Here is a 17,285-nt window from a genome sequence, read left to right as displayed (position 1 = left end):
CATCCAGCATTAGGAACAGAATTATAATGCAATCAATAACCTGGAATCTATTCCTAGCATTACAAGTTATCAAGTATTTTCATCTATTTCAAATCCTTAAAGGTACTTTCCAGTTAAATTTAAGCATCAAAATCAATACTCTATTGATCAGACAGAATCAAGCAATAAGCATAAAACGAAAATACCAAGAACAAGTAGAAAAGAGAATTTTATATATATATATATATATATATATATATATATCACCAAGAATACATTTGATCAAGGTAAATTACATTCAATCCCAAGTTAGAAAGAACTTAGCCACGCATGACAACTCCTCCAATCTTCATTCTTGATCTGGATTGCATAAGAAGGGCTGATCTGAGCAAGTTCATCTCCAAGAATAGAGTTCTCCTTCTTCTTCTCTCACTAACTTCTCTCTAAAGATCTCACCTTTTTTTCACCGTTGGTTTTGAGTTGTGTTTCAAAATTTATATAATCAACTTTAGCTCAAGCTAGCCAATTTAGCTTAAGCTAGATCTTTCGGTGCATTTTTAGCTTGAGCTAGCGATTCTAGCCTAAGCTAGATCAGTACTGCACCTTTAATCAACTCTGGACAGTTTTAGCTTGAGCTAGCAATTCTAACCTGAGCTAGATTAGTACTGCACCTTTAATCAACTCAGGACAGTTTTAGCTTGAGCTAAATCCTCTAGCTTGAGCTAAATCTTCTTGTGATCCAATTAAGTTTTTACTTTCTTTCTTTCAATGCCAGTTTGAATAATTCTTTCAATGATTCATATTCATCTGCAATTTACACAAAAATTGAGATTAAATTTCTTCATTTGTTTCTTGGTTCAAAATATTTAATCAGATTCAATAATTCTTAGATTAGGGTAATTTTCTTACATTAAGCAACAATTAAGTTCCAAAGTGTTCAATTTTCTCAATCATAAAAACTACACATTGGCACTTATCGATGTTACAGATCTGGAGGATGATAACCCAACGTATTCAATTGATGTGAGTTGATTTTAAGATTGCACATTTTATTGTGACACTTTGTTTATGAGTTTTTGTTTTTAAGCAGAATATGGTGAGAAACCCAAAGAAGATTCTCATTGAACACGAACTTAACCAAGTGGTTAAGTATGTGTGAAGGTTCACTTTTAGAGGGAAAAGAGAAAAACATAATATAAGATACAAAAATTATAGAGCATAAATGGAAAGACAAATAATATAGAAACCAAAAAGGCGAAAAGAAGAACACATGATCATAAAAAGGAAGGGAAATGACGCATAGGGAAGAAAAGAAAAGATGAAGTGATAAGAGAAAGCTTATGGATGGTGAGAGTGTAGTCTGCCACTTGGGGGGAAAGGAGACTCCAAGATGAGTGGTGAAGAGCCGCCACTTGAGGTGTTGTGCACTCAAGATAAGACCCATAGATAATAAGAGACTCAGCTCACTAAACACTCTGACAAAGTTTCTTTTCTATTCAAAATTCAATGTGTGAAATACATAAGGCAAGACACTCTATTTACAAGAGAGAATGTCTTGGGGAACAGGATAGAGGGGTATGGGTGTCATTTGTGAGAAACCTTTTAAAAGGTAGGTCAAAGAAACCCTAAACCTATGTGCACTTGTCATGAAAGGTGAGCTTGGCACAAACCCAATTTATGTTCAGTACATCCCAATTTATGCTAAGTGAATCCTACTCTAGCTTAATTTTCTATTTGGACCCCCAAAGTGAGCCCAATTTATTTACACAAACTTGTCTTTTAAAAAGATCATAAGAAATAACATCTAATGCTTTGGCCTATGTCCAATTCTTCCTCTCTTGAGGTCCTTCTAAAGTTTGGTGGGGCCTTGATGACAACCTAGAAAAGGGTGCGCCCACTGACCAAGCCTGGCCTTCCAGGAGGATGACTCGGAGCATGACTCGAGACATAGGACTAGGTCAGGATTTACCTCTAGCCAATGCTTCAGCGCCTAGCCTTCCCTAGAGGATCACGAGGAGTAGAGCACAGGCCTTGGGAGCTGAGCATCAGCTAGTGTCTTTATTTTTAATCTCAATAAAATAGGTTTTCTTTAGCATAATAAGGGGTGTGCTTATAACTTTAGCTTGAGCATAGCCTTTTAGGGTAGGAATTTGACCTATCTTCTAGAAAAATAGGACTTAGGGTGCAACGTTGACTTAGTGATGAAGATCAAGTAGAGGTGCCTAAGGCCCAAGCCCAAGTAGCCCAAACCCAACCCATGAGCTCAACATCCTTCATGCCTCAAAGGATTACTAGGAGCAAGGCCAAAGATTTGGAAGATGAGCATCAATGGATGTCTCTTTTTGTAATTTCTTTTGAGTAGTTTTTATTAAAACATAAAAGGAAGGTGTAGATATAGATATAAGGGGTGCCAATGTACAAAGATAAGGCACACCTTCCATGTGACATAAAAAGAAGGTGTAGGTGTAGATTAGGAGGTGCCAAAGAAAGAAACTAAGTCACACTTCCCTTGTGACTAGGAATAGGCGCCAAATTCAAACACTTAGCATTTGAATTTTCCCTCTTCAAATTCAGCCCTCTCACACTATAAATAGAGGTGCTATGCTCATGTAAAATTACATTGAATTTTAAGTAAAGTTACTATACACATATTGTGTGTGAGTTGTGAGAATTGTTTCTCCTAATCTTGTCTCATCTTGTGAGTGTTTGGGAAGCTCTCAAGTGGCGGCATTCTTGAACTTATCTTGGATCAATCACCTCCAAGTGGCATGTTCTTCCCTCCCATGGCTTCAACCACATAAGTCCTTCTTGCTTCATCTTCCATTTCCATTTCCGCACCATAGTTTCAATTTCTATTCGGTTGTTTTGCTTTGTTCTTCAATTCTATTCAGTTGATTGTGTTCTTTGTCCATTCTAATCAGTTCAATTGAGTTGTACTATGTTCTATTCGGTTTAATGTTTTGATCTTGTTCTCCTTTTAATTTCCACATTGTTTTGTTGTTCATTTACTTGTTCTTGTTTCCTTTCCATTCAATTGTTGTGTAAGGAGATGACACTCATGTTCATGAGTTTGGTTCATCATTTGGAAGACATTGAACTCCATTGATGTTTCCTTAAGCCTCCTTATTTTGTTCTGCATATATTTGTCATCATCCATCACCTATAATTGTGTTTTTACCTTTGGTCTTTGGAAAAGAACCTTCACATTTACTTAACACTTGTTAAGTTAATGTCCAGTGAGAATTTTCCTTAAACTCTTCACCTAAATTGCTAAAGAATTTGATCCTAATCCTAAGAAACTGTCACCAAATTAATGAATCTAAAATTAACTCACATCACTTAGTCAATGCCTAAGGTCGCCCATTTTTAGTGTTTCCCATCCTATCTTTGTTTCTTGTTTACCATGTAAGAAATTATGTAAATTAATTTCTATAAAGTGACTCACATGACTTAGAGTTTGGGCTTTGAGCCAAATATGATTTAATAATAATAATAGAATAAAGGCTCATTGGTTAATGTGAGAAATATATATATCTGATGATATACCTAATGAAAACCTACATCTGATGGAGATTGGGTACTAAAAGCTATAGGGTTCTGTCTCTGCAAATAATAGTTGTCTCACTGTTAACCATCACGAAAGTGTGTGATAAGAACGGGATTGCAAGAGATAGATTGGGATAAAGGAGATAAAGTAACGGCTCAATTAGGATCACTCATGGATCAAGGTAAGTGCCTATTCCTTCTTGATTGTATGATTGTGTGAGAATCATGATATGATAAGATCTATTTGTAAACATAAATTGTATGTGTTCAATTTACGTTTATTCATGTTTTGACTTACATGTGGTATCAGAGCCTTGTTGCTCATTTTTGTGATCCTCCATTAATGTTTTTTTTTTTAAATTTGAAGAACCCTAATTTTAAAAATTATTCCCAATTTAAGAACCCTAATTTAAAATTAGGGTTTATAAATTAAGGTTTTCATTCCTCTATAATAGTTCCCTAATTGTCCTAAACCATCAAAATTAAAGAACTCTAATTTTAATTAATCCCAATTAAAGAACCCTAATTTTAAAATTAGGGTTTATGGATTAAGGTTTCCATTAACACGATCCTAATCTTCTTGCACCCAACGGCACCATTAACGGTTTTGAGAAAAGAAACCCTATAAGTTTTTTTTTTCTTTTCATTACGTAATTTGGCTGCCTTTTGATCATGTATAATGTGGGTAGCTTTTGGTCCAGTTTAGGATCGAAGACCAGACTCCTGGCTTTGGAGTGGGCAGGCCAAACAAACACAGTGTCTTGTTCCATCACCCTTTTGTTCCAAACAAACACAGTCCCAATTTTCTTTTTTTTAAAACTTTACGTCATTAATTTTACTTTATTTTGATTAATGTTTAATTAAAGTTTTTAATTCAAATTTACGATATGTTATAATGTAATGCAATTTATATTTAAATTAAAGTTTAATTAATTAATTAAAAGTGAGTAACGGAAAATTAATTTTTCTGTTTATGTATTATTATTATTATTAATTTTCCTGTTTATGTATTATTATTATTATTTTTAAATGTAATTTAATTTGCATTAAATTAAAGTTTTAATGATTATGTTCATTAAATTAAAGTTTAATTAAAATTTTAATGAAATTTTATTATGTTTTAATGTAATTTTATTATGTTTTAATGTAATTTTATTTGCATTAAATTAAAGTTTAATTAAATATTTAATGAAATTTTATTATGTTTTAATGTAATTTTATTTGCATTAAATTAAAGTTTAATTAAAGTTTTAATGAAATTTTATTATGTTCATTGAATTAAAGTTTAATTAATTGACTGAAAGTGAGGAATGGAAAGTTATTTTTTCCGCCTTATGTATTTAATTTTAAATTGAAATTTTGGAATTACTTGTATGATAGATTTGTAATCACTAAAGTGATCAAATCTTTAAGTTTTATCCAAATTATGGATGAAATTTTATTTCATATAATGATATTATTTATGGAATTATTTGTATGGTAGATTTGTAATCACCAAAGTGATCAAATCTTTAAGTTTTATTTAATTCCAAATTATGGATGAAATTTTATTTCAATTAATGATATTATTTATGGAATTATTTGTATGATAGATTTGTAATCACCAAAGTGATCAAATCTTTAAGTTTTATTTAATTCCAGATTACTGATAAATTTTATTCCAATTACCTATAGAATGGATGCTAAATTATTTATATATATGGGTAAATGGAAATTCATTATTATAGGGCATTATGGATCACCCAAAGGTTGATTAGTTGTCCTTATAATTAATGGATATGATTGTTGGTAGTGAGTATGTGTTATTAGTTTTGCTTGTATATCCAAAGATAACAAGTGTTTCTAGTTAATGCATACATCTTGCCAAATAAAGTTAATACTATTAGCATCATTATGTTTTGTGTATTAATGGATCTCCCAAAGGAGAACATTAGTATACATATAATGTTTTCTGAATCTGTATAGTATGTTTAGTTTATGACTCAAAGTATTAATGTTAAGCATGTGTGATTGCAGTATCTGTTCCTGTAGCCTTACGTTCACAAGTTACGTCTGTTCCAGTCTTTAATGCTTATTATGTATGTTTTGAATCAAACTTAACTGAAGTTCCACATAATTCTTGGTGGATTGATTCTGGATGCACAACTCATGTTTCTAACATGATGCAAGGATTCCTTTCAACCCGAACCATAAAGCCAAATGAAAAGTTTGTCTTCATGGGAAATAGAGAGAAGGTTCCAGTGGAAGCAGTCGGGACTTATCGTTTAATCCTCGACACAGGATTTTATTTAGACCTGATGGATACTTTTTACGTACCTAGTATATCTAGGAATTTAGTATCATTGTCTAAACTTGATGTTGCCGGATACTCTTTTAAATTTGAGAATGGATGTTTCAGTTTATATCAGCGTACCTATTTGATTGGATCTGGTACTCTTTATGATGGATTATATAGATTGAATCTCGATAATCTATATGCTGAAACTCTTATGACCTCGCATCATGATGTTGGCATTAAACAAAGTTTGGTGAATGAATGTTCTGCTTTCTTATGGCACAAACGTTTGGGACATATTTCCAAGGAAAGAATGGAGAGATTGGTAAAGTATGAAATACTTCCAAGTTTGGATTTTACTGATCTGAATGTATGTGTGGATTGTATTAAAGGCAAACAAACAAAACACACAAAGAAGGGAGCCACAAGAAGTACTCAGCTTCTTGAAATTATACACACTGATATATGTGGACCTTTTGATGCAAGTTCTTTCAATAAAGAAAGGTATTTTATCACCTTCATTGATGATTTTTCACGTTATGGTTATGTCTATTTACTGCATGAAAAATCGCAAGCGGTGAATGCCTTGGAAGTTTATATAAATGAAGTGGAAAGACAATTAGACAGAAAGGTGAAAATTGTCAGGTCAGATAGAGGTGGTGAATATTATGGAAAGTATGATGAAAGTGGACAACACCCTGGTCCGTTTGCTAAGTTCCTTGAGAGACGTGGTATTTGTGCTCAATACACAATGCCAGGTACACCACAACAAAATGGTATTTCAGAAAGGCGCAATCGAACCTTAATGGATATGGTTAGGAGTATGTTAAGTAAGTTAACTGTACCTGTTTCATTGTGGATGTATGCTTTAAAAACTGCCATGTATCTATTGAACAGGGTTCCTAGTAAGGCAGTTCAAAAGACACCTTTTGAATTATAGACAGGAAGGAAACCCAGTTTGAGACACCTGCATGTTTGGGGATGTCAGGCAGAAGTCAGAATATACAATCCGCAAGAGAAGAAATTGGATGCAAGAACAATCAGTGGATATTTCATTGGTTATCCAGCAAAGTCAAAAGGGTATATGTTTTACTGTCCTACCCATAACACAAGAATTGTTGAATCTGGAAATGCACGGTTCATGGTGAAACTAGTGGGAGTAATACTTCACAAAATGTGGAGATTAAGGAAGTTAGAGTACAAGTTCCTTTAACTAGTACCTTTACTTCAAGTATTGTTGTTCCTAATGTAGTTGAGTCACTCAACAATGAAGAAGAACAACAAATTAATGATCATGAAGTTAACAATGAACCTGTAGTAGAACAACCACAAGAAATAGTATTAAGAAGATCTCAAAGAGAAAGAAAGTCTGTTGTTTCGAATGATTATGTGGTTTATCTACAAGAGTCAGAAAATGACTTAAGTATTGATAATGATCCAGTTTCATTTTCAGACGCCGTCAATGATGATAATTCTGATAAGTGGTTAGATGCCATGAAAGATGAGCTTAAATCAATGGCACAGAATGATGTATGGGACCTTATAGAATTGCCAGAAGGATGCAAGAGAGTCGGGTGTAAATGGGTCTTTAAGACTAAACGTGACTCTCATGGCAATATCGAACGTTACAAGGCCCGACTTGTTGCCAAAGGTTTTACTCAAAAGGATGGCATTGATTATAAGGAAACATTTTCACCTGTTTCTAAGAAAGATTCCTTTAGAATTATCATGGCATTAGTAGCTCATTATGATCTTGAGTTGCATCAGATGGATGTCAAAACTGCTTTTCTGAATGAGGATTTAGAAGAGGATGTTTATATGGACCAACCAGTGGGGTTCATTGAAGAAGGAAAGGAACACATGGTGTGTAAACTTAAGAAATCAATATACGGGCTTAAATAAGCTTTTAGGCAATGGTATCTTAAGTTCAATGATACTATTGTGTCCTTTGGGTTTAAGGAAAACGTCGTTGATCGGTGTATATACCTGAAGGTCAGTGGGAGCAAGTTTATATTCTTGATTCTGTATGTTGATGATATCTTGCTTGCAACTAATGATCTTGGTCTATTAAGTGAGACTAAGAAGTTTCTCTCTAATAACTTTGAGATGAAAGATATGGGTGAGGCATACTATGTGATAGGAATTGAAATATTCCGTGACAGATCACAAGGACTGTTAGGTTTGCCTCAGAAAGCATATATTAATAAAGTTTTAGAGAGATTCAGAATGGATAAATGTTCGACATCTCCTGTTCCAATACAGAAAGGAGACAAATTTAGTCTCATGCAATGTCCAAAGAATGACTTGGAACGGAAACAGATGAAGAATATACCTTATGCATCTATTGTTGGGAGTTTAATGTATGCTTAAACTAGTACACGACCAGATATTAGTTTTGCAGTTGGTATGCTTGGTAGATACCAGAGTAATCCAGGATTGGATCATTGGAAAGCTGCAAAGAAAGTTTTAAGATACTTGTAAGGAACGAAGGATCACATGCTTACTTATAAAAGATCTGATCACCTTGAGGTGATTGGATATACAGATTCAGATTTTGCTGGCTGTGTGGATACACGAAAGTCTACATTTGGTTATGTGTATCTTTTAGCCGGAGGTGCAATTTCATGGAAAAGTGCGAAGCAGTCAGTCATCGCTGCGTCCACTATGGAGCCTGAATTTGTGGCATGCTTTGAGGCCACAGTTCAGGCTAATTGGTTGCGAAATTTTATTTCAGGACTTGGAATTGTTGACAGTATTGCCAAGCCGCTGAAAATTTATTGTGATAACTCCGCAACAGTCTTCTTTTCTAAAAACGACGAGTATTCCAAAGGTGCTAAACATATGGAATTGAAATACTTTGCCGTTAAAGAAAAAGTTCAGAAACATAAAGTGTCAATAGAACATATTAGCACTGATCTTATGATTGCTGACCCTTTAACAAAAGGGTTACCGCCCAAAACATTTACTGGTCATGTTGTAAATATGAGCATTATGTCTACTAGTAAATTATGAATGTTGTTAATGCTTATTTGACACTCTGAGCTCATTGATAAATAAAGTTTCTGAAATTTATGTTGTTTCCTACCTTATGTATATGCATGCAAATTATGTTATTGTGTTGTGGAAAACAAATTATGTTGTCATTGATGACAATGACATTATGTTTGAACCTATTATGAATTTCTCACTATAAAGTCATATTAAGGAGAAAGAATGATATAGTAGTACATGGAAGGAAATGTGTTGATTCAAATGACATGTAACCGCCATGACTCTTATTATTTCTGTATTCTTGATTATGAATAATGATAGAACCAATTTATGTAAGGCCTTTTAAATGCGCATTTATATAATTATTAAATCATGAAAGTATTATAACTCATATGAGTCAAGTGGGAGAATGTAAGAAATTATGTAAATTAATTTCTATAAAGTGACTCACATGACTTAGAGTTTGGGCTTTGGGCCCAAATATGATTTAATAATAATAATAGAATAAAGGCCCATTGGTTAATGTGAGAAATATATATATCTGATGATATACCTAATGAAAACCTACATCTGATGGAGATTGGGTACTAAAAGCTATAGGGTTCTGTCTCTGCAAATAATAGTTGTCTCACTGTTAACCATCACGAAAGTGTGTGACAAGAACGGAATTGCAAGAGATAGATTGGGATAAAGGAGATAAAGTAACGGCTCAATTAGGATCACTCATGGATCAAGGTAAGTGCCTATTCCTTCTTGATTGTATGATTGTGTGAGAATCATGATATGATAAGATCTATTTGTGAACATAAATTGTATGTGTTCAATTTACGTTTATTCATGTTTTGACTTACATACCAAGACACCATCTCTTATAAATAGGGTGCCTTACTCCATGTATTGGCATGTTGATTTTAAATATAAAAGGAAAACTCTACACAAATTGTGTGAGGCTTGTTTCTTTAGCTTTAGGTCTTATCTTGAGTGAGTTGAGAGCTCTCAAATGGCGGCCCTCCTACACTCATCTTGGAGAAACCATACTCCAAGTGACGTGTCCATTCTCCATTCCCATCATAAGCATTCTTTTCTTTCATCCTTTCTACCATTTCTATACGCCACTTTCATTTGTGCTTCCCATATTTGTTTTGCTTCATTTTTCAATTCGGTTTCCATCATGTTATTGTGTTTCCTTTCATGTATTTTAATTTCCACATTATGCATCATTGTCACCTTGTTACACCCACAAACACCAATGAATTGAAACCTTTAAAGAACAACTCTTCCACTTAAACAAAACCCTAAGATACACTGCCAAGGGTACATTTGACATTTAAAAGTTTTATGGAGGTGTAGGGGGAATTTTTCTACAATAAATTCCATAAGACCAAATGATACAACCCAAATAGCCAAATAGATGATGAAGGACACAAGAGACACTTCACACTTTGATCAGTCATCTCAGCGTCCAAGATAAGGCCTCACCAAATGTCGGAAGGACCTCAGGAGAAGAAGGACTAGGCATAGACCAGAGCATTAAATGTTCTTTCTTCTGGTCTTCTTACAAGACAGAAATGTTTGTAAATAAACTTAGCTCACTTTGGAGGTCCAAATAGAAAATAAGCTAGAGTAGGTTTACATAGCATAAATAAAAGTGTACTTAGCAAATTGGGTTTGTGCCAAACCCATTTTTTATGACACATGCACCTAGAATTATGGTTTTTAACCTAGCTTCTAGAAACTAGGCTTAAGGGGCAGTTTTGACCTTAGTCAAATCCCTAGGCTGCCCCTCTTCCCTTCCCATTCTACCATTCACTCACCTTGCCCTCCGGGTTACTCCTTCCTATATAAAGGGTGTCTTCCTCCATGTATTGACACGTTGAATTTGAATATAGTAAAGAAACTCTGTAGGAGTGTTTAGTGAGACTTGAGAGTTCTCTTAGTGGGTCTTATCTTGAGTGTGTGAGCACTTAAAAATGCGGTTCTTGCACCACTCATATTGGAGTATCCCATCCTCCAAGTGGCATGATTCTTGTCCATTACTCCATAAGTTTTCTCATCATTTCATCTTTTCTCTTTTGTTCTTTTCTTTTGCATCACCTTCCATGTCTTCTTTATTTTGTTATGTTCTTTTATTTCGATATTCATTTTGTCATCATCATCATTGTGTTCTCTTAATTTTAGCAACCATCTCATCACAATCACCATATTGTATTTTTTTTCTCTTTGCCCTCTAGAAGTGAACTTTTACGCTTACTTAACCACTTGGTTAAGTTCGTGTCCAGTGAGGATCATCTTTGAGTTTTCACCTTAATTTGTTATTCTAAAAAATCTTAAACAAAAGAGTAACATCTAAAATATGTCAATCTAAAATCAACTCACATCACAAAATCTCTTAAACTGGATTACCCGAGACCAAAACACTACCTGTTTCTTCTTGCACCCCATAAATTTCAAAATTTCAATTGCCCTTCTGTAAAAAGTAAAAAACATGAGCCATTGGTCGTGGTTTAACTGTGTTCTGGATTGGGTAATCCTATGCATTGGATTATCTAATCAATAAACTTAAAAAATTAACAATTTTATTTAAGGTTGAGTAATCCAGAACTCACTCCTGAATTCGAATTAACATTTCATTTTATCTAATCCAGAATACATAGTTGTGTTACAGATTATGTAAGTCAGAATGTTAATCCAAATTCGAGAGTGAGTTCTGGATTACTCAATCCATAATAGAATTACTATTTTTTCATGCTTACAAATTCCATAATCTAGAAAGTTGCAAGATTCATAATGAAGTGAAAATATTGATGGATTGCTTCCGGACTACGTAATCCATAATGTTGTCTCTAGTATGGAATCACTTCCAGATTACCCAATCTTGTTTTTGAGTTATTAAATGGCTTACATATCACTTCAAAGACTTTGGTTGGAGTGTTGTAAGCTTGTGCTAGTGGAGGATGCTTACCTACATTTTGAGTCCCTGAAAAACAAGTATGGAATAGAGCTTGGGTGGAAGAAGTATACTTAGCATGCTTGATGGAAGAAACAAAATTATTGAGTATAAGAATCCTACTCTTATACAAGAATGAAGAAAAGTTGAAGGCCTTGAATGAGATGAAAGATACGGGATATGTTCATGATATAAGAACAAAATCTATAAAAATCTAAACGAGAACCACCACAGATGAGATTTTGGGAGTGTTTGGAATGAAGACAGGTTCAGGTGCCACGAGATGAGAGAAGAGAGCAGAGAGAAAAAGGTGAAAACTGATTAGTTTTTATTTTTAAAAAACACATCACCTAGTACTCACCCGAGACAAAACATGCCATGTAGAATGTAGTAGCCACCCCAATAGATTTAAATTTTTACTTAAGAACATATCTGAAAATAATGCATAAATAACATCATTTAAAGATATATATATATATATATATATATATACATTTTTTATAAATAAAATAGATACGAACCTCCATAAAAAGAATCAAAAGTCTCAATCTGTCAATTATATATTGATGTGATGTGATTTTATTTTTGAAAGAATGAATAACCAATTAAAAAGGCATTTACCTTAATATTATATATAGTAACGACGATCCACGATAATTTTGCTGATCTGTGGACTATCGTTAGAATCCGTCCATGCATTACATTAATTCTAGTTTGGCCCTAGATTCAAAATTGGAATTATAAATTATTAACCATATATAATGGTTCCTCTAGATCAGCAAGCAAAGGTTTAATGTTGAAAATTATTATTTGTTACATTAAGAATATTTTATATTTAAAATACACTTTTGTTCTCCTTTACCAAATATAAAACGGTATTTTTATATTATGTAATTTGTCCAATGTTAAAATATTGCATGTATCAACCTAAAATAGTATATTTTCTGTACCATTATAATTTGTTCGATGATCCATAGTCAAAGTTTAGAAAATAGGTTAGCTATTTCCAGTATGAATACAAAAATGATGGATGTTGTTCTCAAATCGGGTTAAAATAAAAAGAACGTTTTGAATCACTCATTAGTCGGTCAGTCTGTGTCTCACTTATTCCTCTCAGTTAAACTCTCATCTCTTCTTCTTCCATTACTTCTCGTTAGTTTGAGACTCGGATGATACCTGCAAAAGATACATTGACACTTAAGTCAGACTTCAACATTCGGTACTCGGACTCATTATCGTTAATGAGTCTAAGAAGATTAACATGTTATTAATAAACATTATTAATCAATTTCGCTGTTGGTTTAGTTTTGACCGAGTGCAGATGAATTAATTAAATTTAAACTTTGAATTATGTATATAATAAATTGGTGGAAGAGTTAGTTGGCGACGCATAGAAGAAAAGTGTGGTGAGATTTGAATGTGTAGGAGTGATGAAGAAGAAATGTGAAAAAAGAATTATAGAAAGTGGATTAAGAATTGAAAATAAGTAAAAAAAAAGAAAAGAAAAGATTAAAAAAAGAAAAGAAAAAGGTAATGGGGTGACTTGAAAAATTGAATACAACTCAGTCACGAACCCTAAAGACTAACAAAATTAATCCTGCATGTATACAAAAGAAAAGAAAGGTCATAATAATAATAATACTATGAATTTGATTGATAATACATTGAAGTGTGATGTGATGTGTGGTGCGGAGTGGTGTTGTTGGTCTGTAGCTAGCGACGGGTGTGTGGGTTGCCATCGAACAAATCGTCAATGTAAGTCTCAATATCCTCAGCTTGGTACTTGATATACTTCTCGGTTTGTCTGCCAGGATCCAAAATCTGTGAGAACCTCCCCAAGAAGGATCTGTAGGCAGGAATCACGAGGGCAGAGATGGAAACCCTAAGTTCCGATTGAAGCTGTTCATCGCTAACTACCCACATGCTCTGCGTCTTGTGGATCTCCTCAAACGCTGCGTTGAACCCCTTGAACCTCTCCTTCAGCACCGGCTTCTGCACCTTCCCGTGATCGCTCAATCCTTTCGGGCTCAGGCAACTCAGAATCTTGCTCCACGTCTCCACCTGGTAGTTCTTGTGGTAAGTCCTCAGCTCCGTCGATCTCTTACGACACCACGTTTCTCCCATCACCTGGTATATCTCTGCTGAACCTTTTATCTTCTGCACTATGTACCTTCCATTGTTCATCATGAAAATGCAGCTTAACGCAACCTCCTTGTACAACTTCGCCTTCCCCTCCAGATTCGAGTCCAGAAGCTCCATCACCCGCATTAACTGTGCGGCAAACGGCGACACGTCCTCTTTCTGTTTGCTCTCGCTCTTCGCTTTGCTCTCCTCGCTTTCGTGGCGAGGCCTGCTGGTTGAATCCGCGCGCTCGATTTTCGAATGCTCTTTGAACACTTCCTCCAATGTGTCTTTATACTCGCACGCTAGCCTTAGGTAGTTCATGATGTAACGTGTCAGGGGATGCACCGCGCCCCCCGCCACCGGAGTTCTTCCGGTCTCCGATTTAATCGAGTTCTCCAGGTCGCAGAATATCAACACCGCCGCCTCGCCGAGGCGGCATTTTGCGGATGTCGTTTCTGCCTTGATTTCCCCCATTATGTCGTCCGGGAACAAGTTCTCCATTATTGGAATCGCGTCTCGTAGAGTCTCGTACATGTCCAAGAGTTTGAACAGTTTTTCCCCTGCGCGCTTTGTCATGGCTATGCTCTCCCCGAAATTAAGCAGCTGAATCACAATTGTGCGGGAGATGTTGCCCATGAGGCTCAGCACCGTCTCGGCTTCGTCGCCGAACACCATTTCCACTAGCTTTCTCTCGGCGGGGAACCATACGGAGGTGCACTCCTTCCAGGTGTTGATCCATGTGGGGATTTCGCGCTCCAGTGCCTCCCACTGCATTCTCTGAACCTCGTCTATGCTGAACTTCTCGTACCCTAGAAGTTTGTACATGCCATCCTCGAACGCGTGCCTCCGCGAAACTGCGTACACTTGGCAACACTCGTTTTCGTAACCGCTGGCTATCATTTGCTTGGCGATTTTGTTCAGATTCGCAATGGTTTCCTCCGCGAAACCTGGGAATTCGGGAATGGTTTCTTCTGGTGTCTCTGACTCTGAGGAGTCTGCCACCTGTTGTTTCCCCTTTGAATCTGGTTTGTTTGGGTTTCTAAATTCTTCCATCAGTGTACGGAACTCGTCCTCCAAAAACGATATCACGCGCTGCTGAATCACGCTGATGCCGTTGATAACGAAGTCTAATCCGCCCATCTCCTTCTCCTTCTCCTTCTCCTCGTCCTCTTGTTGTTCCTGTGTGTGAGACCGCGAGTACTCTATGAAATGGTTCATCAGCCTCGAAATGCGATTCGCGCATTCCAAAAGCGACGAATCGTCTTCAATTGTTTGTCCCCATTTCGTTTCACCTGTGTCGTATTTCTCTATCTTGTGTTCCACCAGATGCAAGAAAGCGTGGATGAAATTAGGGATTTCCAATGAGGTAGATTCTTTGGCATCGACATGTTTTTGTAATCTCAAGATAAATTGGTCAATCTCTTCTGTAACCTTCTCGAGACTCGGAGCCGGAGATTCCGGTTGAGTCTCCACGGTTTCTTCTTCTACTTTTTCCTGTTCTTGTTCTTGTTCTTTTTCTTCTTCTTTCTTTTCATTTTCCTCCTCCGCTTTGGATTCTTCCTTTTCCAGAACTTGTTCTGAATCTGTGGCTTTTTCAGTTTCGCCGTCGGGTTTGTCTTCAGATTCCACGACCGGCGAGTGAGTAGTGTGGTCTGTGTTGATGTTCTCCTCTTTAGGAGGGAGACTGCTAGAATTATCGTTGAGGTTCTGTTCCATTGTGATTGTGACGATGATTGTTGATTGGTTTTCGTCAGAGAAAACAGACAATGAAAATTGTTTCAGAACGATAAAAGATGCAAAGACAACATTGGAGAATTATCCGCTTTGTGTTTTTGTTTTTTTAATTTTTCTTTTCCTTAATTACTTCATTTTGGATTTTGATAGGCTTATTTTTTCCTTATGCTGGTTTTCTAAAAAAATATCAGGGGAAGAAGAGGGTTGAAAAGGTCGTCCAGTTTGTGTGTGAAGGGGAGAGAGAGAGAAGAAAACCAATGGACAGAAAAATGGTGGCAAATGTGTGGGGTTGACCGTTGACCCTGTTTTCCCATAACAAAGATTTTATTATTACTATTGTTGTCCTCTTTTGAGGGATGGAGGAGAAATTCATTCGCATATTGTTTTTTTAGGTTATGTGGATTTTTACAAACTTCAAATTTTACTTTAAAATAATCACTATATAAAATAGCAGTAATGTAATTTTAAATAATCTAAAGGATTTAACTCGATCAATTTCTTGTTCTCTTTCTGTATATTTACATTTGAAAAAAAAATTATTCATATTTGTTATCCTGACGGAGTGATAGCATATTTACAATATTCCATTTTAATTAAATTATAAGTGATTCAAAAACTAAATTGGGTTCATATCTTCGAGAATTAAAATTGAACCATTTTTTGCTCGAAATGAACCTGATGATAAAACTACAAGGCGAAAATTTTGTTCATAATCTGTATAATGTACTGTACAAAAATTCTAAAAGAGAGATAAATGGAGAAGAAGAAAGAGTAATATAGAGAACGGTGTGTTATGTTTTTCTTTTTATCATTAAAACTTGATTGAAGATAGACAATTAAGCAAAACATAAACTTTATAATATTTATTGCATTTGGTGAATTTAATTATATTTCACCAACAATCTAATTTTTCACATATGTTTATTACTTAGATATTAATGTAACACTTAATGCTATTAAAGAATGTTTTATAAATATTTTTTAAAATATATCTCATTAGTGAAAATAACACATTTTATAATGATATATTAGGTCGGTTAAATGAGAACCGGTGTAAACAAAATCACAGTGACATTTTTGTAAATATTTGACACATAGTACATCGGTTATGCTATCCAACTGGTGTAATATGTCTTACTAAAAGCAAAAGTTTTTTTTTAAAAATTTTATCTATGAGATTACATATAACACCAGTTGGATAGAGAAACCGATGTTATATGTCATTCTCAGATTAAAAAAAATTTAGAAGTTTTTAAAAATGACACGTAACACCGATTCTTCTATACAATCGATGTTATATGTCATTCCTAGAGTTTAAAAAAAAATTCAAAAATTTAATTATGGACACTACATATAACACCGGTTAGATAGAGGAATCGTTGTTATATGTAATTTTCATATTTTTTTTTTTAAGTTTTAAAAGTTACATATAACACCAGTTGGACTACACAACCAGTTTATATGTCCTTTTAGAGTAAACAAAAATTAAGTTAATAAAAAGATATATTACACTGATTATTACTCATAACTAGTGTAATATATGTTTTTATCCTATTTTCTTGTCTTGCGCCCTCACTCATTATTCATGCTATTCTAAGTTTCTTGCTCAAGAGTTCATTTTGTTTCTGTCAACGTTGTTGCCACCGTCGCTGCCAGTCATTGCCTCCATCGCTCCCCCGTTGCTTCTCT

General features: G+C 34.9%; 1 protein-coding gene across 1 annotated transcript; it reads right to left on the bottom strand.

Moving 5' to 3' along the window:
* Positions 1-13,325: 13,325 nt before the first annotated feature.
* On the bottom strand, positions 13,326-15,768 carry LOC137837263 (exocyst complex component EXO70C2-like). Its single transcript, XM_068646219.1, has one exon. It carries the CDS (start codon positions 15,576-15,578, stop codon positions 13,452-13,454), a length of 2,127 nt encoding a protein of 708 aa, XP_068502320.1. The 5' UTR covers positions 15,579-15,768; the 3' UTR covers positions 13,326-13,451.
* Between the last annotated feature and the right edge of the window lie 1,517 nt (positions 15,769-17,285).

The sequence above is a fragment of the Phaseolus vulgaris genome, chromosome 4, assembly GCF_000499845.2.
Source record: "Phaseolus vulgaris cultivar G19833 chromosome 4, P. vulgaris v2.0, whole genome shotgun sequence".
Classification (NCBI taxonomy): domain Eukaryota; kingdom Viridiplantae; phylum Streptophyta; class Magnoliopsida; order Fabales; family Fabaceae; genus Phaseolus; species Phaseolus vulgaris.
Note: the sequence above shows the minus strand (reverse complement) of the source record. Positions and strands in the feature narration are given on the sequence as shown.

Coding starts and splice junctions, on each gene's coding strand:
- LOC137837263 (XM_068646219.1), bottom strand. CDS start 15,578: ATGGAACAGAACCTCAACGATAATTCTAGCAGTCTCCCTCCTAAAGAG.